Source organism: Polyodon spathula, chromosome 19 (genome assembly GCF_017654505.1).
Source record: "Polyodon spathula isolate WHYD16114869_AA chromosome 19, ASM1765450v1, whole genome shotgun sequence".
In the NCBI taxonomy this organism is placed as follows: Eukaryota; Metazoa; Chordata; class Actinopteri; order Acipenseriformes; family Polyodontidae; genus Polyodon; species Polyodon spathula.
In genome coordinates this window covers 493,843-521,627 of record NC_054552.1, presented here as the reverse complement: position 1 = coordinate 521,627, position 27,785 = coordinate 493,843, and the positions used below count along the sequence as shown (strand labels likewise).

Genomic DNA, 27,785 nt, shown 5'->3' with positions numbered 1-27,785 from the left:
GAGAGGGCAGGGTCTGAATGAAGGCTTCATGCAGGAGAGGGCAGGGTCTGAATGGAGGCTTCATGCAGGAGGCTTCATGCAGGAGAGGGCAGGGTCTGAATGGAGGCTTCATGCAGGAGAGGGCAGGGTCTGAATGGAGGCTTCATGCAGAAGACGGCAGGGTCTGAATGAAGGCTTCATGCAGGAGAGGGCAGGGTCTTTATTCAGGTGTTTTGTAGAGGTAGGAGAATAGAGCTATTGCAGGGAAAATAATTGATGACAGATGGATTCACCGACAACAACAAAAAAACAAAAGAATTCTGAGAATTTGTAAAAAAAAAAAAAAAAAAGAAATATTTTAATTATATATAAAAAGCTTCATAATGGCTAGTATTCAAAATGTTGTTTATCTGTACATTTTTCTACAGGTTTCATTACAGAAATTCCACCTTGGTCAGGCCTATCAGAGGCAGCCTACTGTCAAATTATTTTAAAAATATATACAATAAAAACATTCAACAGTGCGCCTCCTCCTGTACACCATACAGCACATTCTTTAAAAAGCAAATTCACAAAACAACATGACACAAGAAAAAAAAGTGAACTACAAGCCTCTGGTACATTAAGAATAATCAGCAACTAGGAAATTAAGGAAATAAATAAGCAAGCTGGGAACGGTGTACGCTGTGCAGTGCAGTTAAGAGGAGTCCTGCAGACTCTGCTCTTTCAATCAGGCATGTCTGAAACAGCAATCTGATGAGGTGCAACAGACATCGCAGCTTGAGAGGAAGCATCCGGGCAACGAAGCTCACAGGCATGAAGTTCCTTTTCCAGTAAACGCTGGCATGGTCGTTGAGCTCTTCCATTTGTAGTTTACAAATCTTCCTTTCTTTCAGCAGGCCGGTGTTCCTGCTGCACCCTATACAATACGAGTAGCAATGATAATAAAATGATCTCTACTTGACAGTACTGTACCTAGAACACAGTGACTAAAAACAGGAAAAGATGTCACAGGAAGATCAGAACCAAAGCTTTGTTTATAATAGCAAACACCAGTACTGTGTCATTAAATGGTATTGTTATAAACTAGTATTCCTTGCGAATACTTATTATTAACATACTTAGAGATTTATTTATTTATTTATTTATTTATTTATTTTAATAAATAGAACCTTAAATTAAAATATGATCACTACCTGACATCTCAAATACAACTCAAGTAATTCCCTTCCCCGAGCATGAGCATCACTTGAATGCTAGCGTATATCGCTGTGGCACAGACTGAAGATTTTGTACATTTTTAGATTTCATTCTGGAGAGTAAGAGTAAGCCTATCACTGATACTAATCCATTTCGAAGCAGACCATCTTACAGAAACAGTAAGGCACTATTGTAGCTAATTTATTAGACTTCCAAGTTCAATCTCTATATACCCTGGCCACTTTATTAGGAATTGTACATAATCTGGGCAATTGTTTGACAGGACATGGCACATCCAATGTGGTGTACAATTTGCAATATAAATGTTAATATAATTTACCTTGATCCATTATGATCAGACAATGGCTGTAATTCCTGAGCAACGTGGATCGGAGCCTGTTAATAAACACATTATTATTTTCAGCAGGCTCTTACAATTTACGGACATTATATTTGAGTTACCAATAAAAAAAAAAACCTACATCTAACACAGACATCAAAAATAATAACGGTGAATATGATTACCAGTTCTCTCTTTCTCTCTCGTTGCTGAATCCTGTTAAAATATGAAAATGATGCTATTGTACACTGAATAGCGGTTATTCAAAGAAACAGTAGACATGAAACATTAACAGAAAAAATCTTTAAAATTATTAAACGTGTTTACCTGTCTTTTTCTTCCACGCCTAAATGAACACAATAAAAGGCAGTAATTATTTTGAGTGGCAGAATACATTGTAGTTTAGATTAATCAAATAGCAATCAGATTTAGAAACACAACACTAACCAAAAAACTAGAACTACACTAGATTTACACCAACAAGATTTTATTTTCATCAGCCCAAACAAGGGAACCCAAATAAAGTTTATTTTATTACACATTACCTATTATTCCTCGAGTGCCAGGTTTTCACTTCACACAAGAGATAAGAGCGCTAACGGTTCTCATTAAATGAATTGGCATGCAAATACAATCCTCTCACACTAAAGCAAGATAAAGTAGCTTCTAAGAAACTGTCCCATATACTGTAACTGAAACTACTTACAGTATGCATAGATCTGCAAACCGAGCCATCCCATTAAAAACAGGCACTCAAAGGGCAAGACAATAAGACGAAGATCCGTCACTCGTCTATAGCCACTGTCTGAAATACACACAGCATTAAAAATCTACAGCAACAATTAGAACTGTTTAACCTTTTCAGTGCCAGTGACGAGAGGTCTCATCATAAACATCTTGTTTAATGCTTTAAATAACAATCAACCTACAAAACAAATAAGGGCTGTCTCTTTGGAATAAAACACACTGGCTCTATCTCAGGAGATATCGAAGTCAGTCAGGGTTATTGGAAGCTAGTTTTATAAATACAGAATGGTCCATGCACAAGTAGGGTTGAGCGATTAGGAGATTTTCAGTCATCAATAACAAACTGAAAATTCCAACGATAATCACATTGATCTGAAACCGATCTGCTGAACTGCTTATCGGTTACCATGAATACAGGTCCTAGCTTAAATTCTCCTTATGCTACCAATGTAGGTGATCAGTAAGAATCTATTATAAAACAATGTTACACTCAATGACTAAATAGGTGTAATGTTTCTATTCTTAAAATGTTACTGGACAGGCAATAAGAGTTTGGTTTGTTTCAAGTCTATGCATTATTATTTATTCTATTATATCCTGGCACACTGAGAAAAGGTACCTCAGTTATGGTTTAATGAAATACTGTGAATTTTCAGCACACTACAGGGTATAAGCTATACTCTTTGGAACCCGTAAAATCAATTTGATTTTGTACAGCAAGGGATTGTTACAAGTAAAAAAAAAAAAAAAAAAAAAAAAAAAAAAACTATGTTTGAAAACGGGGCCAAATCCATGTGGCTGTAATTCCCATTTTGTTCTAATTTTACGGCACATCAGTAACACTGAAAGACGTGTTCAATATCTGTCACTCATGTGGTAGCTACGCCTTCTAGCGCTTCATGGTTCACTCACCTGCCTGTAGAATCAGCTCTGTTATCAGTGCAACCGAGTTCACCACAGCTAAAACTGTAGTTCCAAACATATACAGGAGTATGGAAAGTGTAACTGAAACAAAACAATAAGACATATTGCAAGTTAGATGTCATGGTTTATGTGTTTAACTCTACTTCAGATGTAGTTCAGTGTTTCTGAAATGAGACCACCAGGGTGGTTTTGTCTGGCCATACCCCCAGTAACCCTCTCTTACTCAACCCTACAATGGCTCTTGTCCTGACTTAGGCTAGCATTCTGTTTGATAAATTGTGCTCAACAGGGTTGTGCTATGAACAACCGGGAGTAAAGACAACCTAGCCATAGTTCTGAAAATCTAGATAATCTTGTGTTATGGCAATAGTAGAGTTTAGTGGCTTGCACACTTTACATATTTAAAAAATATATATTTGCAGTGATCACCGTGAAAGCACTGGTGTTCGTAAAGTTGAGTGCAGTTTCAAATCCACTAGGAACCTACTTACCTTACAGGCACTAGAACCCTTCATTTGTGAAAATACTGTGCTACTCGTTTTACCATTACATGAAACAACAGTCACCTTTAACATGAAGTGTACAAAATTACAAAAAAGTTGAGCATACCTGGAATATTGTCTCGCTCCTCAAAACAAGCTATTGCTGCTAGACTGTAGAGAAAAGTCACTTCACAAATCAGCCCATGACTTCCTGTAATGGCAATGAATTATTAATGCACTACTGCACTGTGTTAAGCAAATCTTACCTCAGCAGCAAATTACCGACCAGTAGAAGAGTTTGTGAAAAATACAAGTGGAACCAAGAGCCACTCTTTGGTCTATACCACATTACTTTTGTGCGCTCCACAAAAAAAAAATACAAAAACAATTTAAAAAAAATATTGCTGATTGCAATGGCAGTGACTGAAACATTAAATCTCACATTCAATTACAAACAAAAATTCTCTCTATACAGATCTTCAAAGAAATTACAAGGTTCCATTTTCTTAGGTAAACTTATTGCTCAGATGCACTTGGTAGCATGTTGAATTACATACCTTTTTCATGACTTCCAAACATGTTCAGTAACAAGGAAACCAATATGAGATGAAGTATAAACAAAATCGTAGAAGTGATATTGTAAAATAAAACTGAAAGAAAAGAAAACTTTTTAGGGTCTTTGTGCACTATACACCAACGTCTGTAAAATTACAAAATCAGTAAGCAATGATCAGTCACCTTTTAAATGTTGTATTGTTGTTAATAACTGTTTTACTTGATCAATTTTTATAAATAAATAAATCCTAGCATGGTGAGATTAAAGGGAGATTGAGTGGTTTTGTTGTGTAGTTTGGGAATGTGATAATGAGTTATAAGTAGAAGGGATTACATTGTTTGTAAAAACATTATTTCACATGTTTTTCACTCATTTATAAGTTTGATTTATAAAAAAAAAAACTTAGTTTTTCTGGTTTATATATTTTAAACATATACATTTTAATATTATAATTGAAGCTTTAATTGGGACATTTACACATCTATTCATGACAATACATACTTCTGATTTATAAACCACTGATTGCAATGTTTTAATAAATCAGAAACATGGTTTAATATTTTACACTAATGAGAAAGATCAAATTGTAAACCCTATGTAATTTAGTACTTATTTGTAAGTCTGAACCCTGTGATCTGTAATTGTTTATAATGGTAATTTGTGTGCCAGTGGGCGGACATACAGCCTGGGTGACCCTGATTTACTAACGAGAGAAACATTGCCTCTGATTCGTAGGTCAGCAACTGCAATGCAAATCTAACCCTGCCTAACTCAGAAACTTAGACCCTGTTCACACTTACTTAAGGCAATTTAAGGAGGCCCAGGGCCGCTTCAGGGCTGCCTTTTCTCATATGTGAACACCCCAAAAAAGAAAAGGCAGCCTGCAGTCCGGGACCAGGACCAGTGTAGCATGAGAAACTGCACCCCATGACAGAGTGCGAGCCTGTACAGTCACGTGACCAAGCGCGTCACTGAACAACAGAGTAACCTATAACATTATATACATATATATACACTGTATAGGTCAAAATGCAAAACTAGCTTATAACTCATTTACAGTGCAGACAGTGTCAATATGGAACACACATCTGAAAATCGATGCTAATAGTGGAATGTGGAATGCATAAATAGGTTTGGTTAAGTTCAGGTCTGAATAATTGAAGAATACAGAGACTGATAGTTAAGTGCTTTATTTATGGCCGTTAGATGTCTCTTATTGTAGATGTGATTTTTAATAACTTCATATTAAAACTTTGAACTTTATGGTCCTGTCCCTCCCTTTTTCTCTGAAGTGTTGAGCAGCTCACTGTTTCAGTCATAATCTTATACCTACTGCACCTTCTCTGTTTACCTGTAGTATTCCGGGGTTCTGGGTGGTGACAGCAGTGTGCTATTGGTTAGTGATCCAGTGCATGTCCTCCCAGTAGTATGGTAGGATAAAGACATATCCTACCTTGATAGGTATAGAGAGGTTAACCAGGGGGAGGAGTTTTATAGCTGCATGAGCAGCTTTCCTGCCGTAATGTTTGTCTACTTAAAATAACATTGTGGACGCAGGCATATACAGAGCTGTACACATACAGACACATGCACACTGTATGTATTAGAACAAAAAACAAAATATCACTGTACTTTGCCTAAACCAAACCAGAAAGATCACATTCACCAGATTATTATTCTTGGAAGAAGCTATTTTAGGTAATAAAAAGTATAGACACAAAGCTACAGACTAGCTTTCTCTATAAATACACTTGAAACAGTGAGTATCGCATGGTTATTAATGAACAACCCCCTGAAAATCAGACAGTTTAGTTCTTGGCGAATCACTGCATTGAATAAGCAATACAGATTTTCGAATGCAGTCTTTGTTCAGCTTAGACTGCATTCTAAAGTTCACCACAAGAGAGCTCCTCATGACCATGAAAACTTGTAATTCCTGATAAAAATGATATTGTCTTACCTTGCAACATATACTGCTTAACAATGCTATCACATCTAATAGTAAATCATATAATGTATATATATAAAAAAAAAAAAAAAAAAACAGTCTGCCCACTTAATTTTTTTTATATTATTTGCCATTTTTGCATAAAATGACTATGATCTCGGGCTGTACAGAAATTTGACAGCCGGGTATTTTCAATTCGCAGCTGAAAGTTCCACAGCGCGCAATGCACTCTGTCACAACTAATCACAAGTAGTTATAACAATTAATACTAAATCAACATTTACAAAATACTACCCATTATCCTACCAAAAAAACACTATAGAATGATGCTTTCCAATTAACAAAATGTTCATATGATTTCCATTTTCACAAGTTTCAAACCATACCTTGTTCTGCTGTAAACACCTGGAAGCCTTAAAACTGCCTGCAACTTCTAGCTGTGATCGTTATGGTTAATGGTAATGCTATTCTAAAGCCATATGTTGGGTAATCTTCCAAGAGAAGGGGTAATGCTGATGTTCAGTGTTTACTGGTAATGTTTAGGGACTACAGAATAATAATGACAATGATAATAATAACCAGTAAACGACAAAATAGTTTGTCGATCGTGTTTGTAAACAAAGACAGTATGCACACAGGTTCAACAAAATGTGTAATGTATTTAACAGTATTCAATGCCGTGTCTTTCCTTAGGAGGGAGCAACAGTACTATCAGATGAGCTTGACTTGTGAATGACAGTCATTGTGTACAACCTGATAGTCATTTGCAATCTGAGTGAAGTATCCTTTACGAAAATAAATATTTATAACTGTCAGCACCAGCAAGTTGCTGTTTCCTGCGTTCTAAATAGCTCTGTGTTCTTGAGAGAATAATGTGACTGTGGGCAGGGCGGTAAGCTCGGACCGGCACCCTGTTACACACCATAACAGCAAGTCATAATAGTCAATATGGTTTTTGTAAGATATATCATAAATTTCTACTGTGTTGCACTGAAAAAAAAATTAATAAGAAACATCTGCTACAAAAGGATTAGTGTATATCCCGGAACCCTAACCCATTCTGAGCGCAGGCTGTCACATAAAAATAAAAGCAGTGTGCCACATTTTAGGCCTGCTTTTCAGTCACATGTGTGAACGTGCAAAGGCGCCTTAAACTGCAAATGTGAACGGGGTTGCAGACTTAAATATGGGGCGGCCCAGTGTGAACGGGGTCTAATTCACTTACTGTACAGTTCAGTTAACCTGTTAGTTTGGCAATGTTCAGAGGTAACGTTTCCCTTGCTTTAATTTGAGGAAACACCCACATGACAATAAAACAGGGTTAAACAAACAACAACACCTGTTTCAAATACCTGCTAATATGAAACCTTGGACAAAACTTGAAAAATGTGACATTTTGATATCGTTTTGTAGTTTCTTTGATTACATGATGTTAAATAAAAGATGCAAATTATGTTCACATAGTTTTTTTGTTTTTTTTTTAATTATGTTTCAATCGTAAAATTCAAGGTGAGGCAAAACTTTTGCCCCTAGCTGTAGTAAAACCAATCAAGAATGTGTGTGATTAAAAAGCTTAAACCAGTCGGCTGCTTTATCACAAGTCAACATGTGACTTACATTTCCCAGGGCACAGTATTAGAAGCGAAGGCAGTATCAGCATAATAACAGTTATCCCAAACATTCCAATGACATAACCTGTGAACAAATTCAAACACAAATTAAAATACTAATTGTAACATTACAAGCACACATATCTTTCAGAGACTGATTAAAGAACTATTGTGCTCTTCATTACTGCTGATTGGGAATATAATCTTCTGGGAGCAAGTCGATACTCTACTACTTCCTGAAAATCCCAGGAATTGCAGGTAGTAACTTCCCAACAGCTGAAAATAATCCCTGAACATCCCCCTAGGAAAACTTCCCCCAATAAAAGTAAATGAGGGCTACTCTTGCCAATAGAATCCAATAAAGTAAATGATAACAAAAATGAATGACGGCCTGAGAGACATAACTCGCCAAGGAATATTACTGTTACTAATATACACACATTTAAAAATAAATAGCGCAAGAAGTGATGTAATTACAATTAGAAATGGGAGTTTGTGCGACCATAAGCAAAGTTTCACTGGAGGCAAAATGTAAGAGGAACGTCATTTCAGATTAAAGGGTTTTAAAAGATCTGTATCGTTTATGTGCTCAGAGGTTAAATGTGGCTGTGAAATGGTATATTTCTTTAACATGTTTTCAACATAGAGACAGACTTGTTTGTTATCGAATTTATTAAGTTTCTTTTAGTATTTCTAAATTCTGGACACGGCCTGTAATGTAACTTTATTGAGAGAATCATAAAATGCAGTTGTGTACAGAGTAGAGTGTATTGAAGTGGTGTCAGAACTTTATTCTAAAACCACTAAAATCATTCAAAAAGGACTATTTTACTACAGCAAACATCTCTCACAGTGCAAGTCGGTTTCGATAGTGCATTATTTTCAGTGAAAACAGTTAAAACTGCAGGGAGTAGTTTTTTTGTTTTATTGATCTGAATGGCGGTGGTATTAAGACCACTGTTACCACAAGATCAATTGAATACCCCCACATCTTGATCACACACATTAACTTTCACAGTTAACTTGCATCTTTTTACAGTCAATCTGCAGGCGACGCAGGAGGGAGAGAATATTGGGTGGGGGATGGGGAAACGTGTGCAGCATTGTCTGCTCTCTCCCCCACTCAAACACTGATGAATGATTTGCATAAAGCTGAAGGAACACCGAACCCCTTTGCGGCTTGGAACTTGGTTTCAGGAGACGAGGTTTCAGGCCTCTGCGAGGCACACCAGGGGAGACCTGGGGTTTGATACAGCAAAGCTGCCTCAAACTAGGTCTCCTGGAACCAGGTTTCAAGCCAAAAGTAGCTTCATGTTCCCTCAGCTAACGTGTACTGCCCTGGAAGCTGATTTACTGATGGCGAGTTAGTAAAGCGCTCCCTCTTTATTTCACTGACTTGCACATAAAACAAGTGAAATATTGAAAACAGGGAATTAGTGAAGGGAAACGTGTACAGAGAAATATAGGACTTTTACAGTTTACTGTTAACGATGCCAAAGATTAATCAACCAAATTAGAGAATTATGGAATTGTGGAACATCGAGGGGCACTGGACACAAAAGTGTCGGTGCTTCCCTGCAGAATATTAGCATAAGCTATTCTCTCAAACACTACTGAAATCCGATTTAAAGTTCCTCGTTGCATGTGTGATAACAGTGAATCAGCCGCTAGTCTTCACTGTTCATATGCTGTTGTAGTTTAACTTATTTTGATGTTATTTTTGAAGCAAGCACACACTGCAATTGCAGTAATTTTATAAACAGGGGGGTGAGCACTAGACAGTTCAGTACTATTTTGTGTTGGTTCAGCGCTATTGAATATTGATACTGTATCTTTATTTGGTTCAATGGTACTAAACGTCTCAGCTTTAAACTGTCCTTGTGGTTTTGTCATCTCGCCGCACACCTTCAGCAGTGATTATACTCTCTTTGAATGGAAGATACAATTTCCACGAATCTGACTGAAACATGTTTTTTAAACATATATTCGTTGCAAAGGCATTACCTTATATGCCCACCATAGGTTGTAATGTTTTTATTTTTTGTTACTTCTATTCTATTATAATTGTATTGGACTGCATGGCAGTAATAAACGCATTTAATGACAGAGTTACATTTTTTTCTATGTTAAGTTTTGTGTGAAAAAGGAACACAAAAAAACAAAGGCTGTGGACAAAATATAGCCTATAGTAACGTCACAATATTGAAATAAATAAATACACATATATCTAAAAATACTAACAACTAATGCCTAATATATGGCAAAACATGTTACTCATTCACCAAGAGCGCGTTGCTAAAACTAGTTACTGTCACTTTAAACCATTCAAACAAAAAACCAGCACACAGTTATATATGTGAAGGCATCTGTCAATTAAAAAACAACTTGCCTAATACTTGCAGGAAATCCAATTGCAGACGTTCAGCTCCTGTTAGTGCACATTAAAAGTAAGATGGGTAAACATGTTATACAACCCTTGATTACTAATGAATGATCAGTAATATTAGAGCTATTGTATCAAATACACAATTAGAACAATAGACAGCATAAAACCCTACAACACAATGGCACGTGTGGCAGGCCGATCGATGGACAGATGGGCACTTTTATTCTGTATCTCGCCAGCTTCCATATTGTAGTTACCTAAACCCCTATTAGAAATAGATAAGGCTGCATATTTTTCAGTTATCACAGAATTCACAATTTCCATGTAATATGTAGTTCCCTGTGAAAATTTGTCTGTGAACATTATATATATATATATATATATATATATATATATATATATATATATATATATATATATATATATATATATATATTTGTATCCCTTAAAAGTAAATGCAGCACATGTTTGCTTTACTGATGCACTGCCTGTCACTAGGAAGCTGGCAGTTTCGTTTGCTTCAGGTAATTGACTGAACACATTGCATAGAGCTACAAAATGTATTTAAAATGTCTTCGCCAGCTGCATCGAAGATCGGAAATATTTCTGCTTATGGTCGCCCTGTCCAGTAGAAGGGGTCATTTCACATGTCTTATTTTTATTTATGTTTTTTAATTATTTCATTTGATAATTCGCTGATGGTGAAAATATAATGTCTTTAACGTAAAAAACAAACTACACATTCAGCGATTTAGCATTTAGTATTGTTCAGCTAAGTATTTAAATATTTAGGAACATTTCTTGTATAATAACTGCAGGGAAAAATGTTAAGTTTTGAATGTGACAATGTGATATTGTTTCTGCTTTAATAAATAGTATGTTTAATCATGAAATATCTATTTTTAGACAGTGTTGTGCCATGAAATACCACGAAAGCCCAGGAAATAGTTTCATTCTGCTTACACTGATTGTAGTACTGAGCACAGGGGCACAGGGATACAAGGGGTATCACAGGAGATTAACAAGGCAGACATGGCATTTTAACCTTAGTACTTACCCATAAAGCTGGCAAGCAAACTATAGGATAAGAGGAACACTGCAGTATTAATTATAAGAGCAAAATCGAAAACTGCAAAAAAAAACAAAAAAAAAAACAGCATGAAGTATTTCTTACTGAAATGAACAGTACTATCTAAAGAAGATATCTTTTTCTCCAATATTCTTTATTCCTTTTTAATTTATTTTGTATTTTCTTGGGGTAAACAATTATCGTGAACGTTGTGTCTCTCCTTGCACGCTCCCTTCTCAGTTCACTGGCATAATAGGCTGATCAATTAAAAAAAAAAAAAAAAAAAAAAGAAATGTTTCTTCAAATAAACAAGGGTTATGTTTACCTAGTCCTGGAAGAGACGTTTCCCATTACCTGGGTAACACGCTGTGTACCTATGCTACATAAACAAATGTCTGAAATGTAGACAGAATTCATCACTTCCATTATAATATTATATTCTGCTAGACAGAGGTTAAAATCACTGACTTTCGGGTGTGCAAATCCAATGTATCCTTATGTGGGGATTTTATGCTTATCTAAAAACACACACCCCTTTGTAATGTTTTTAAATCGAGTCTGACCTATGTCTAAAAAAACTAAATATAGTCATCTTGTAAAATGTACCCCATGATGTGCAATACTATGTACTTGTCTAATCCAGAACATGGAAGAGCTCACAGTGCAAGACTATCAGGATCCTCTGGAAGTGTGTTCACGGGCTCTGAATATAACACAGTTTCATATGTATGTTCTACACTATTTACAGCCCCTTTAAAACCGTCTGGAACAGATATGTTAATTTAAAACTTTATTTTATTCATAAAAAAACAAATTTGAACAACACTTTATTCTTTAAATAACCCAAGAGTATCGTACTGTATCTTTGAGTCACTGGAAAGTGTTTGCAAAGAGCCTTAAAATGTACCCAGTTCTTGTTTGACTCAAACTCAATGGTATTTTTAAGCTTACTTTTGGAAAAGTCTTCTTGCAAGGGCTGCATAATCTGTAAGTTTTGCACTGTTGAACCATCCAGGAAGATTAAAGCTCTGATGGAGCACACATTAATATTCTAATAGGTGTTGAGATACTACCTTCGTTCCAGTTTTGAATGTTTCTTAAAAAAAGCTTTTAAAGCTTAGTGATTTGGACGCTAAATTTACTGCATGAAAGGGATGCAAAGTTTTCCTTGCATCTGAAATGTGTTTGTGTTGAAGCTCCCTCACAGGGATGCTTAATAACCCTGGTCACATACAGTACCTGTGCCTGATGTCCCATATCTTTGGATTTGATTAAGACGACCTAAAATAAAAATGAAAATGAGTCTTTATTGTTGCTCAATGCTTTTTCCCAACAGTAGGTTCTGTTAACAGTACAGTAGGCTGGCAGTTTTTTCAAAGTGTTACAGAACAAACACCCTGTATGTAGTGTTTACAAGAAACACACAACATCGCTGTAACGCACTTTACCAGTATCGTCATAAATCCACTGGGGAATCAATTTCCTAACTGTGGAGTTGTGAACAGGATGGCTTTGCAGGGGTGACGTCAGACCAGAAACACATTCCACAACAAGGACTGGCAGACGAAAACTGAGACGCTATGGCGGTCATTATATTTATTAAATAGTAAACAAATAAAAGATTTAAACAAAACACACAACACTAAAAATAAAGGGCGCATTGGCCAAACAAACAGACAGACAGCCAGACAGACAGTCTGCCAGTGGACGAACACTAAACAAGGACCGTGCTGGTGTTTCCAGCATGTTGTAGCAATTGTATATACTTTGTTTTTACCTCCTCTCCACACCCGTTCTCAACTCACCGAGCGTATCCCGTTCTCAACAACCCCGAGTGAGTGAAAACATGCTGCTTTTATGCAGCTGTACTGAGACTCGATTGCTAATCAATCATTTAATTGGAGTCTTGGTACAACTGCGCGTGAATTAATAAAGTGCAATTCCCCGTGCTCACATATTATTACATTTTACCTGCACGTGAAGTGCTGTGCAATCCTTGTGCCTAAATACAAATATACATTTTAAACACCCATGTTTATATCCCATGTATTTTATACATAAACACCAACATTAACACACTACAGACAACATAAAACACTGATAAACATTAAGGGGTGGGACTCTCAGCCACAGGAGTTCATCAGCAGAATGAGAATCGCTCTTGTAAACACTGCAGCGTATTCAGATCAGCAATGAGAATCGCTCTTGTAAACACTGCAGCGTATTCAGATCAGCAATGAGAATCGCTCTTGTAAACACTGCAGCGTATTCAGATCAGCAATGAGAATCGCTCTTGTAAACACTGCAGCGTATTCAGATCAGCAATGAGAATCGCTCTTGTAAACACTGCAGCGTATTCAGATCAGCAAGCTCTGGATGAAATAAATGATGCATTGTGGGAACAGATTAAGGCATTAGCCAAACACTCGTCTGCCTATACAGTGATATAGTAGGGCAAACACATTCTAACTGTATGTTAATAGTAAAATGGAAGGGTTTACCAATGTTAATAACCCTCTTATAAACATGTCACTCATGTCATTTGGTTTCCAGTCCTGCCCTGGTTCTATTTTGTCCCATGCTTCTCACTTAGAAACCAATTCTATTCCCGTTCCCATTCCATGTACATACTTCTAATTATTCAATTTGATTATTTTAATTTAATTTAACAAAATATGTTAAAGAATGTATATCTTTTAAAACAATAATTTTATAAAGAGTTTAACACAATCGTACCTCGAAAGCATCCTTTAGCAACACAGAACAGCAGTTCCACGAAGGACAGGAAAACGGCAAATGCAACGTACACAATTTTCAGGATCTTTGGTGAATCGGTTCTCAATAATTCATTGCTATATCCTATCAATAAAAGTAAAATACAGCATTAATAATGCAATACATCTAATTAACAAATCTTAAGACTAATATTAGAAAATGTTTTAGAATGATATTTCCTTATTTATAAAAGCTAAACGAATGGGGTCAAACTGTTGTAGAAAAACACAGACTAATAAACATTCTAGTGTTGGTAAAGTCAATATTCATGAATATGCGTTAAATGGGTTATCCTTGCCTTAGGAATCACCTTGTGATAACTCTCTGATAAGACAGGGCAAACACTGGGGTCTTGCAGGATAGCTTAGTGTGTGTCTGCCTGGCTATAACAGTATCTCTGTTCACCTATATTTAAAAGGGCAGACTGAGTTTTGCTTTGAAATAAAACCATGTTCTTCAAAGAGCTTGTTACTTTTTGAAAGCTATAGATTTCATGGAAAGACTAAACTCTATCCTTATGGACTGTATGGAAATATTTTGGTTTATCAGTAAAAAAGATTATTATTATTATTATTATTATTATTATTATTATTATTATTATTATTATTACTATTATTATTAACAGGATCCTAGTTAAAGGATATTGTATCATTTATAGCATAGTTAAAACGGAAACTGACATTTTAAATAGTAGCACGATCCTTTAGAAATGTGATTTTATTACACCTGGTAATTTTCCTTTTTTTTTTTAATACAGAAATCCCAGCTTGCTCAAGACATTTACTTACGTGAAAACATCACAGTTAAAATAACAAAATGGATGAAGAAAATAGCTCTACACGTGATCACTTTGGGAAGAGTAACTGAAAAGAAAAACAAAACAGAACTCTATTAGAGAACTCTATTACAGTACCCTATTACATAACTATTACATAACTCTATTACAGAACCCTATTACAGTACTCTATTACAGAACTCTATTACAGAACCCTATTACATAACTCTATTACAGAACCCTATTACAGAACCCTATTACATAACCCTATTACAGAACTCTATTACAGAACTCTATTACAGAACCCTATTACAGAACCCTATTACAGAACCATTACAGAACCCTACTACAGAACCCTACTACAGTACTCTATTACAGAACTCTAGTACAGAACCCTATTACAGTACTCTATTACAGTACCATTACAGAACCCTACTACAGAACCTTACTACAGTACTCTATTACAGAACTCTAGTACAGAACCCTACTACAGAACCCTATTACAGAACCTATTACAGAACCCTACTACAGAACCCTATTACAGTACTCTATTACAGAACTCTAGTACAGAACCCTATTACAGAACCCTATTACAGAACCATTACAGAACCCTACTACAGAACCCTACTACAGAACTCTATTACAGAACTCTATTACAGAACCCTACTACAGAACCCTATTACAGAACTCTATTACAGAACCCTACTACAGAACCCTATTACAGAACTCTATTACAGAACTCTAGTACAGAACCCTATTACAGTACTCTATTACAGTACCATTACAGAACCCTACTACAGAACCTTACTACAGTACTCTATTACAGAACTCTAGTACAGAACCCTATTACAGAACCCTATTACAGAACCTATTACAGAACCCTATTACAGAACCCTATTACAGAACTCTATTACAGAACTCTATTACAGAACCCTAGTACAGAACCCTATTACAGTACCATTACAGAACCCTATTACAGAACCCTATTACAGTACTCTATTACAGAACTCTAGTACAGAACCCTATTACAGTACTCTATTACAGAACCCTATTACAGAACTCTATTCTAGAGTAGTATTGTGAATATGATGGGATGTCTTAAAAGACATCACAAAGGACATGCTAACACATGAACAAAATGTTACTGCAGGGACAACATATTTCATTTCTTTACGGAAGTCATTAGCAGTGCGGGGCGTTGCTAATTCCAACCCGCACAGCTAACACTGCTGTTTCATCTTAGTGTGTTTAACATGGTACTGTTTAAGAAGGACTGAAAGGTGTTACAGAACCCTATTACAGAACCCTATTACAAATTACAGAACCCTACTACAGAACCCTACTACAGTACTCTATTACAGAACTCTAGTACAGAACCCTATTACAGAACCCTATTACAGAACCCTATTACAGAACTCTATTACAGAACCCTATTACAGTACTCTATTACAGAACTCTAGTACAGAACCCTATTACAGTACCTATTACAGAACCCTACTACAGAACCCTATTACAGAACTCTATTACAGAACCCTATTACAGAACCCTATTACAGAACTCTATTACAGAACCCTATTACAGAACCCTATTACAGAACTCTATTACAGAACTCTATTACAGAACCCTATTACAGAACCCTATTACAGAACTCTATTACAGAACCCTATTACAGAACCCTATTACAGAACCCTATTACAGAACTCTATTACAGAACCCTATTACAGAACCCTATTACAGAACCCTATTACAGAACCCTATTACAGAACTCTACTACAGAACCCTATTACAGAACTCTATTACAGAACCCTATTACAGAACCCTATTACAGAACTCTATTACAGAACTCTATTACAGAACCCTATTACAGAACCCTATTACAGAACTCTATTACAGAACCCTATTACAGAACCCTATTACAGAACTATTACAGAACCCTATTACAGAACCCTATTACAGAACTCTATTACAGAACCCTATTACAGAACCCTATTACAGAACTCTATTACAGTACTCTATTACATAACCTATTACAGAACCCTATTACAGAACTCTATTACAGAACTCTATTACAGAACCCTATTACAGAACCCTATTACAGAACCCTATTACAGAACCCTATTACAGAACCCTATTACAGAACCCTATTACAGAACTCTATTACAGAACCCTATTACAGAACCCTATTACAGAACCCTATTACAGAACCCTATTACAGAACCCTATTACAGAACTCTATTACAGAACCCTATTACAGAACCCTATTACAGAACCCTATTACAGAACCCTATTACAGAACCCTATTACAGAACCCTACAGAACCCTATTACAGTACTCCATTACAGAACCCTACTACAGAACCCTATTACAGTACTCTATTACAGAACCCTACTACAGAACCCTACTACAGTACTCTATTACAGAACTCTAGTACAGAACCCTACTACAGAACCCTATTACAGTACCATTACAGAACCCTACTACAGAACCCTATTACAGAACTCTAGTACAGAACCCTACTACAGAACCCTATTACAGAACCATTACAGAACCCTACTACAGAACCCTACTACAGTACTCTATTACAGAACTCTAGTACAGAACCCTACTACAGTACTCTATTACAGTACCATTACAGAACCCTACTACAGAACCCTATTACAGTACTCTATTACAGAACTCTAGTACAGAACCCTATTACAGAACCCTATTACAGAACCTATTACAGAACCCTATTACAGTACCATTACAGAACCCTATTACAGAACCCTATTACAGAACCCTATTACAGAACTCTATTACAGAACTCTATTACAGAACCCTATTACAGTACCCTATTACATAACTATATTACAGAACCCTATTACAGAACTCTATTCTAGAGTAGTGATTGTGAATATGATGGGATGTCTTAAAAGACATCACAAAGGACATGCTAACACATGAACAAAATGTTACTGCAGGGACAACATATTTCATTTCTTTACGGAAGTCATTAGCAGTGCGGGGCGTTGCTAATTCCAACCCGCACAGCTAACACTGCTGTTTCATCTTAGTGTGTTTAACATGGTACTGTTTAAGAAGGACTGAAAGGTGTTAGAACAGGAACAAAACATTAACTGAATGCCAATTTTAGTGATTTTATTTTAGTAAAATACTTATATTAGAAATAATTAGTAGACAAAGAAAAGAAATGAAAATTTAAAGGCCATTCTACTGTACTTTATTTGGTTTTATGTAAAGAACGCAAATTAAATGTTCTATAAAATATTCTGAAATAATGACTCCCTTCTCACTTGGAGGGGCTCAGAGGGCGGGGCTGATGACAGTCAGCTGTATATACGCTCACCTAGGCAGTACGGGGTTGTTTTGGTTATTGTGGTTTGATATGCTGAAGTAGCAGCAGCAGACAGGAGCTCTGTTACAGTTTTGATGTTTAGAGATGCTAGAGGTAAGCCAATCCTTCGGTAAAGCCGAGCATAACCCTGTATTTGGGCTGACTATTAATTAATGATTTTTTTGGACTTTTGAAGAGCTCTGTTTATTTTTCTATGTTTATTCTTGTTCTTTTTTGTTGTTGTTGTTGTTTTGATAATAACAATTAAAATATTGCTTCCACTTCATCTTCCATCTCGGACTTCTTGCATTGCTTTCTGCTAACCATTACTGCACCACTACCTCACAAGCACATTTATATTAGCACATGATTCAGATACAGTTTAAAGTTCAGGTGCATTACATTTTCTAGTTGTTTTGTAGTTCTCTCCTACTGTACAACTTAAATGTAATCAGAGATGCTTTAGAAGACAGCAAAACACACCAATGTGTAAAAGTTACCTGTAACTGGAACATACCTGGCATGTTTACTGAAGGAGGTGCCATTAACAATGTAAGCAGGATCCTTGAGAGAGTCACAGCTGCACACATTATCCCTTCACGCATAAATCCTGTAACAGTATTTTACATTCGGTGCAGTGCAATAAGCATTCATCATGTCATTTAAGATGCTGATAGTTCTCAGTTATCGAGAAACGGTAAATACCCAATCAACAGGGCAGAATTCTACTCTATACAGTACTTACAGGGGCAAAAGGGCAGAATTATATTCTATACTGTACTTACAGAGGCAACACAGCAGAATTCGACTCTATACAGTACTTACAGGGGCAACAGGGCAGAATTCTACTCTATACAGTACTTACAGGGGCAAAAGGGCAGAATTCTACTCTATACTGTACTTACAGGGGCAACAGGGCAGAATTCTACTCTATACTGTACTTACAGGGGCAACAGGGCAGAATTCTACTCTATACTGTACTACAGGGGCAAAAGGGCAGAATTCTACTCTATACAGTACTACAGGGGCAAAAGGGCAGAATTCTACTCTATACAGTACTACAGGGGCAAAAGGGCAGAATTCTACTCTATACAGTACTACAGGGGCAAAAGGGCAGAATTCTACTCTATACAGTACTTACAGGGGCAAAAGGGCAGAATTCTACTCTATACAGTACTACAGGGGCAAAAGGGCAGAATTCTACTCTATACAGTACTACAGGGGCAAAAGGGCAGAATTCTACTCTATACAGTACTTACAGGGGCAACAGGGCAGAATTCTACTCTATACAGTACTACAGGGGCAAAAGGGCAGAACTCTACTCTATACAGTACTACAGGGGCAAAAGGGCAGAATTCTACTCTATACAGTACTTACAGGGGCAAAAGGGCAGAATTCTACTCTATACAGTACTTACAGGGGCAACAGGGCAGAATTCTACTCTATACAGTACTACAGGGGCAAAAGGGCAGAACTCTACTCTATACTGTACTACAGGGGCAAAAGGCTGTTCACATTGCAGCAGGCGATATATAAAATGGCAATCTGAGATACACTAGAACGGATTTCATATATGTTTGTAATAACCGTTGAACTCAAATGACTTTCAATCACTGAATCATTCTTTATAAAACTTTACCACAGCAATCTTACCTTCAATTACACCCCAGAGCACAAATGCAACAGTCATGAAAATGCAGGGGATGCACCAGTTTACAAGACAGCAACGCCATGCTTGCCTGCTTTTATCTGCAATTAACCCATGAAACAGCAATTTATACACAACAATAAAACAACCTTGTTTTGTAAATGTAGCTAAAATGTTAAGTAGTGTATATCCAATCAATGTCTTCAATACTGAGTTATGAAACAGATGTTTACGTACATTTACCCAACAGAAACAGCAAGGCTGGGGTGCTTGTTGAAACAGACACGACTAGTGCTGTAAAAGTCATTAATAAGACGCCAATATGAAGTGAAGAGAAACCTATGGAAACAAAACAAAAAGCAGGCAAGTCGATTAACTTCTTCCCAGCAAGGGAGTATGTGTTAGGGGATGTTAGCCCTTTCTGTACATTAAGAAATGTTCCTCCATACAATACAATAACCCCAGATTCTGAAACCACTATAAATAATGTGCTAACCAAGTTCTATTATTGTTAGGTAACTGGAGTTTCAAATATACAGCAGTAATGCAAATGAATAACAGTGTAAATAAACACGTTTGCATTGCCCTTATTTTTGAATATCCAAGCCAATAGTGATCAGCCGATGTATATGATAATAATATATTTAATTATAATTTAAAACCATCCCACCTCTCTCGGGTGTTCATTGTAATGTGAAATGATATGTGCTTTGCACTACTTGCTAGTTCTAGTACAATAATTAGGAAACACGAGGATCTGATCATGAATGACTGTGTGTGCATTTTATCACACATATTCACACAGAAACATTATCTTCTTCATGATACTGTCTTATACTTAAGACATGGCAATAGATATTGTGAGATAGCAGGGAGGGGGTTAAAATCCTTCCCTGCCAAACATGTGAGAATGCACATTTGGGTGTTAATGGTTTAATTGTTTTATTGTTTAGTAATCCCCTGCACCTGGGGTTAATTGTAAATTGGAGCCAGGCGCAGGGTATTTAAAGGATGCAGCCAGCCTGGTCAGGGCTGCTGAGTGGAGGGAGGCAGAAGGTGTGGTCTGCTCTGCTTCCGAGCAGTCACTGTGACGTGCTGTTTAAAACCTGTGTGGTTTTTTTTTGTGTTTGGTAACAGGTAAAAGGCTTAGCCGTCCTGCATGTTAGTCAGGGACCTGTTGGTGTATAGTAAGAGCTCCCAAACGGAGTTAAGTTTTGTTTCTGTTTTTTGTTTATTTGATTTGTGTTTATTAAAAGGGCGCGCAAGCGCCATAAAAATCAATTTCTGTTTCCTGGGTCTACTTTTTAAAGGGGCAATGAACTGTGAGAGTACAAGGATCTTTTACAATATTTATATATATATATATGGTTTGCTGGTTTACCTTTTCTATTCTAGAGCAGTCTTTCTAACCTGTATTCTGATCTGCAGTGTTGCCAGAGAGGGTGCTGTTATGACTGGCTGCTCCTTACCCAGTTCCTTCAGTTCAGCAAAGGCCTCGGCTGATTCGCTATTTGTGTGGGCGATGCATTTGTATTTCCCCTTGTCCTCAGTTCTCAAACTCTTCAACTTTAATGAGAAATTTCCTTTGGCCAGCTCCTTGTGAAACAGGTCGGTGCGGTCCTGGAAGCGTTGATGCTGAGATTCGGGCCGGTCTTCTCCTTCAGAGAACAGATGCACCAAGATATCGGGGTTTACCTTCCTCCACTGCACCTCCAGCTCCTCCAGAGGGACATGGGTATCCACGGTGCAGTTCAGAATGACATCCTCACCAGCAGAAGCAAAAACAGCAATATCTGTGCCCGTTACAGAAAGACGTTCTGAAAAGAAACACGACATTTAGTTTGAGGTCATAAGTGAACAGAGAGAGAAAACATGCTCCATCCATCTGGAATCACAGGAAATATGCAAAACAAAAGTAAAGGATTCTCGTAATTCCTTTACCTGCCATCAGAACTTACACCCCAAACATTTAGATTAACATTAGCCACTCCTCTATTGGATTGGTAAAGCAGCTGCATATTGCATTGCTTAGTTTCATAATTAATTGTATCTTATTTTTTAAATATAAAGCTTGCGAGGTTTTCAGGCAGGACATCTGTATTATCATTAATACAAGCTCCAAGTGCATTGCATTCATTGGTCATATCTACAACCTATAAACCTATGTTGCAAACTCTGTCCTGCCTTGCTTTTGAATTAGCACCTCCTCACCAGCTAGCACCACCTCCACCTCACTCCTCTAGTTGCCTGCGGGAGCAGGTTGGATGTGAGCCAGTGAGATCACTCTTCCTGCACAAGCGATCAAACCACTGCACTGGCTGCTTTGCACAGGCACTACCCTTTTCACTTGTTTGCCTTTTTTATTACTTATGTAATAATGATGTGTTATTTAAAACATCTGTTCCAAATTGTGGCACGTGACAGTGTGTCATATTAAATACACACCACCACCTGATGTCTTACCATAGCTGATACAGTCTGTCCTCCTTATGCTAAACTTGCCCAGATACTCTCTACACCCCCAGGTATTAACTTGCTACTGGAGACTCAACAGATCTACTTACCAACTTCTCTTAGTTCTGCTGGAAACTCTAGCTTCCAAAAGGAAAGCAGTTACATTTCTAAAAGAAGAACATCAACTCTGTTCAATACTATTACACTATCAATACTGAGGCTACTTTACCACAACTAACAAAACTGAACTATCAAAGAAATCAACATCTTCTTTGCATGTTTGAAAGAGACATTTTAATGTAACACAACTGGTTGAGATCAGCTTTAAGTAGGCCTACTTTTGTTTTTTTTTTTTTTTTTTTTTGTTTTTTTTTTTTTAGTTGTTGCCAACGATTTTACCCCATTTTTCTCTACGGTTTGGAATTGGCAATAGTGTTATTATTAATCCCGGTTCCCCGCTGCAACCCCCGGCGACTGGGGAACGGTGGCTGACACACGCGTCCTCCTGAAACGTGTCCCTGCCTGCGGATCCACAGCGAGGCCACCAGACCTATAGTGCCGGAGGACAACACAGATCTGAATGGCTCCACTGCAGACCCGCAGACGCCCTATCAGCCACAGGGGGTGCTGGTGTGCGGTGAACCGTGGATTCCCCTGCTGACCTAACCTCTTCCTACCCGGATGGTGCTCAGACAATTGTGCGTGCATCATTGTTTCGTTGAAGTTTGTCCGTTTGCTTACTTAAGCTATTAATGTATTCATCGCCGTGGTTTACTGTGAACTTGAGGTATTACAAATTAAATGTACATTTTAGACATCATATATGTATATATAACATATATATCTATATATATATATATATATATATATATATATATATATATATATATATATATATATATATATATATATATACATATATATATATATACACACACACACGCAACGGCAACACACGCACGCACGCGCGTGTGTGGCGCACCACACACCCGCGTGTGTGCGCGTACGTGCACGCGCACTCACGTGCACGCACGTGCGTGCACACACACTTCTTTCTACACAGAAAGATGTGTCGTCTTCCCGAAAACAGGATGAAATATTTGCACAGACTTTATAAAAAGTCAGTAACTTTCCAAAACACACCTTTTTTTTTGGAAAAAAAATTTAAGAATAGTAAGTAAAACATGTGACGTCAATATTGTGGAAGTTTTATATATATATATATATATATATATATATATATATAACATTTCAAATATATGTATATATATATATATAACACACACCGCCCACGTCCGGACGGGTGCAGGCGTGTGCTGTATTTCTCCGCAGCTCTTAACTTGCAGGACTTCATTACTGCACCATGCTGCAGGGGGCTCACATTCTGAACCCCGCTGCAGGGAGCTCACATTCTGAACCGCGCTGCAGGGGGCTCACATTCTGAACCGCGCTGCAGGGGGCTCACATTCTGAACCGCGCTGCAGGGGGCTCACATTCTGAACCGCGCTGCAGGGAGCTCACATTCTGAACCGCGCTGCAGGGGGCTCACATTCTGAACCGCGCTGCTGGGGGCTCACATTCTGAACCGCGCTGCAGGGAGCTCACATTCTGAACCGCGCTGCTGGGGGCTCACATTCTGAACCGCGCTGCAGGGGGCTCACATTCTGAACCGCGCTGCAGGGGGCTCACATTCTGAACCGCGCTGCAGGGGGCTCACATTCTGAACCGCGCTGCAGGGGGCTCACATTCTGAACCGCGCTGCAGGGGGCTCACATTCTGAACCGCGCTGCAGGGGGCTCACATTCTGAACCGCGCTGCAGGGGGCTCACATTCTGAACCGCGCTGCAGGGGGCTCACATTCTGAACCGCGCTGCAGGGGGCTCACATTCTGAACCGCGCTGCAGGGGGCTCACATTCTGAACCGCGCTGCAGGGGGCTCACATTCTGAACCGCGCTGCAGGGGGCTCACATTCTGAACCGCGCTGCTGGGGGCTCACATTCTGAACCGCGCTGCAGGGGGCTCACATTCTGAACCGCGCTGCTGGGGGCTCACATTCTGAACCGCGCTGCTGGGGGCTCACATTCTGAACCGCGCTGCAGGGGGCTCACATTCTGAACCGCGCTGCAGGGGGCTCACATTCTGAACCGCGCTGCTGGGGGCTCACATTCTGAACCGCGCTGCAGGGGGCTCACATTCTGAACCGCGCTGCTGGGGGCTCACATTCTGAACCGCGCTGCTGGGGGCTCACATTCTGAACCGCGCTGCTGGGGGCTCACATTCTGAACCGCGCTGCTGGGGGCTCACATTCTGAACCGCGCTGCTGGGGGCTCACATTCTGAACCGCGCTGCTGGGGGCTCACATTCTGAACCGCGCTGCAGGGGGCTCACATTCTGAACCGCGCTGCAGGGGGCTCACATTCTGAACCGCGCTGCTGGGGGCTCACATTCTGAACCGCGCTGCAGGGGGCTCACATTCTGAACCGCGCTGCAGGGGGCTCACATTCTGAACCGCGCTGCTGGGGGCTCACATTCTGAACCGCGCTGCTGGGGGCTCACATTCTGAACCGCGCTGCAGGGGGCTCACATTCTGAACCGCGCTGCAGGGGGCTCACATTCTGAACCGCGCTGCGGGGGGCTCACATTCTGAACCGCGCTGCTGGGGGCTCACATTCTGAACCGCGCTGCTGGGGGCTCACATTCTGAACCGCGCTGCGGGGGGCTCACATTCTGAACCGCGCTGCTGGGGGCTCACATTCTGAACCGCGCTGCTGGGGGCTCACATTCTGAACCGCGCTGCTGGGGGCTCACATTCTGAACCGCGCTGCAGGGGGCTCACATTCTGAACCGCGCTGCAGGGGGCTCACATTCTGAACCGCGCTGCAGGGGGCTCACATTCTGAACCGCGCTGCTGGGGGCTCACATTCTGAACCGCGCTGCAGGGGGCTCACATTCTGAACCGCGCTGCAGGGAGCTCACATTCTGAACCGCGCTGCAGGGGGCTCACATTCTGAACCGCGCTGCTGGGGGCTCACATTCTGAACCGCGCTGCAGGGGGCTCACATTCTGAACCGCGCTGCAGGGGGCTCACATTCTGAACCGCGCTGCAGGGAGCTCACATTCTGAACCACGCTGCTGGGGGCTCACCTTCTGAACCGCGCTGCAGGGGGCTCAAATTCGGAACCGTTAACATGTTTCATTACTATATTTATTATGCTAAATATATTGGATTATGCATCAAACTTATCATACTGCTATTCCCAATTCAGTTACTGTGGTGTACAGTTACATATTTCAAAATTACATGAGTCATCTGAAGCTAGATATAGCGGATATTTCAACACATATATCAAGGGAAAGTAGACCTACAGCAGAACGGAAAGTAATTTCCCCCACCCCACACCACCAGAGCTTTACGTGTTAAAGACAGCAAGTGTGAGGAGAAATTGGGCGTGGCTAGGGTTCTGCTTGTTCTGGGGCTTTCCCTGAAGAACGGGGTCGCTATTTTTTCTGTCAGAAGTCTAATGATTTAGCTTGGTTAGGTTAAACTTACCGATTTACTCCAGATAAATTGATCTTTCTGTTGTTCCTGTGACCTTTCTCCCGTTCTCAAGTAGCTTCTATTAAAACAACTCTTTGTTTCCAGTTTAATTCCCTCTACTGTCTCTCAATCCTCTCCTTCCCCAACTCGCTGGACCACCCCCCCCCCCACCCCACCCCCGACCAGTAAAACCGCTGTGCGCCCCTCGGCATCCCAAAATAGCAGAGTCACTTTATATTTGCCAAAACCGTCAGCAGGCAGGGTATAAACAATCCCCTATGCCAGAATTATCACAATACCACGATGAAAACCCCCTCTTTGGAGATATGATCTTGTTAGGAATTTACTTAATATTATAATTTTCAAAAGTGTAAATATCCTTTGCTTTTGGCAACCGCATTCTCAAAAGTTTAACAGCTGATTTCACAAATGTTTTGGTTCTAGTTTCTACGCTTTGAAAGTACGGCCTGGAAATGTCATCGAGCCGGGGAGCTCCGGGCGGTGTACCTGCAGAGCAAGACGCGCAGCACAGAACCAGCAAAGCAGCAAGGAGGCTTATCCGCTTCATTTCACCTGCGGGAAGAAAACCAAACGCAGAGCCCGGTTTAGTGCTACAGCAGCTTCTCTACCAAGAGACCTTGTTATTAATACTTTACATGTTTGTTATAAAGGGAGGGAACTCGAGCTAATTCCAAATCAACCTAAAACGAAACTCTTTTAAAATATGTTTGGTTTTTTTGGTTTTTAAAAAGGGAGTGAACTCGATCTAATTCTTTTAACGAAGTCTGTACATCCAGCATCCAGCAATGAGAAATACAGTATCGTTTAATGAAAATAAAACACTCACCTCTTGTCTTAGAAATCCTGCTGTTGAAAAGTGCGCATCATCTGAGTTTTTTACTAATTTCTTTTGGTTTCACTTTGGGTCTGCTCTCCAATAGGCTGGCTGTGCGTGTTACAATCCGGGGGTTTCCTGGCGGCTGAACGGTTTGCAGATCAGTCTGGGAGTCTCCTAGTGTCGGTAATGAAGGGCGCTGGAGCTGGGGCTCTTTGCACGGCTTCCATCATATGCAGGGGTTATAGGGGGTTTTTGTTCATTATTAGAAGCTTTGAATCTGGAATAGGTTTTTTTTTGTTTTTGTTTTTGTTTTTGTTTTTTTTAAGGAAGTTGGAATGGTGATTTTTCAATACTGGGAAATTTTCCCATAGTTATTTATAAATAGTTACAGAAACCTAATAATATGCCAAATAAACAAATATTTACTACTACTACTAATAATAATAATAATAATAATAATAATAATAATAATAATAATAATGTAGTGGTTTAGTTCAGAATGTCACGCATGCGTATAGACACTTTGAGTTGCGATGTGATAGTCCGAGTCACAGCCATTGCTGTGCCGGGTGAGGGGTTTCACGTTAGAGCAGAGGAACGATGAATAAATACCGATGTGTGTATAGAATAGGAAAGGCAGGTAACTTCCTTCAGCGAGCCGGCTGTGTGTGCTGACTCTCATACAGAAACATAGCAGATCCTGATTGCATCCATACAGCTCAGTGAGTGTGTGTGTGTGTGTGTGTGTGTGTGTGTGTGTGTGTGTGTGTGTGTGCTGACTCTCATACAGAAACATAGCAGATCCTGATTGCATCCATACAGCTCAGTGTGTGTGTGTGTGTGTGTGTGTGTGTGTGTGTGTTCTGACTCTCATAAAGAAACATAGCAGATCCTGATTGGATCCATTCAGCTCAGTGTGTGTGTGTGTGTGTGTGTGTGTGTGTGTGTGTGTGTGTGTGCTGACTCTCATGGCAGCAGGCTGCACTAATTGATCACTGCCCCTCAATGCAGTCAGAAGCAGATGCATTATCATGTTATTTATTAAACCATGTATTCCCCAATAGATTCTTTAGCTTTCACTCTGGATACAAGAAATATGAGTATATTGTCTTAGATTAAGTGAAACGAAGTCTAATGGTTTTAATATAACTGATGTAAAAACATGCAGGAGGTAATTGTTG

At 39.1% G+C, this 27,785-nt stretch overlaps 1 protein-coding gene across 2 annotated transcripts; it reads right to left on the bottom strand.

Moving 5' to 3' along the window:
* Positions 1–109: 109 nt before the first annotated feature.
* On the bottom strand, positions 110–26,775 carry LOC121294718. 2 transcript variants are annotated; one of them, XM_041218756.1, is made up of 20 exons: positions 26,614–26,773; positions 26,274–26,339; positions 21,243–21,590; positions 20,011–20,112; positions 19,779–19,874; positions 18,643–18,735; positions 14,805–14,879; positions 13,978–14,100; positions 12,481–12,522; positions 11,230–11,301; positions 10,176–10,214; positions 7,794–7,871; positions 4,230–4,322; positions 3,800–3,883; positions 3,179–3,271; positions 2,226–2,324; positions 1,847–1,865; positions 1,705–1,735; positions 1,520–1,575; positions 111–898 (listed from the first exon to the last, which is right to left on the bottom strand). In XM_041218756.1, exons 2-20 carry the CDS (start codon positions 26,332–26,334, stop codon positions 853–855), a joined length of 1,650 nt encoding a protein of 549 aa, XP_041074690.1. In that variant the 5' UTR covers positions 26,335–26,339; positions 26,614–26,773; the 3' UTR covers positions 111–852. The 2 variants fall into 2 exon arrangements, with proteins under 2 accessions (XP_041074691.1, XP_041074690.1); XM_041218757.1 differs by lacking the exon at positions 2,226–2,324 and having other exon boundaries at positions 110–898; positions 26,614–26,775.
* Positions 26,776–27,785: the final 1,010 nt, after the last annotated feature.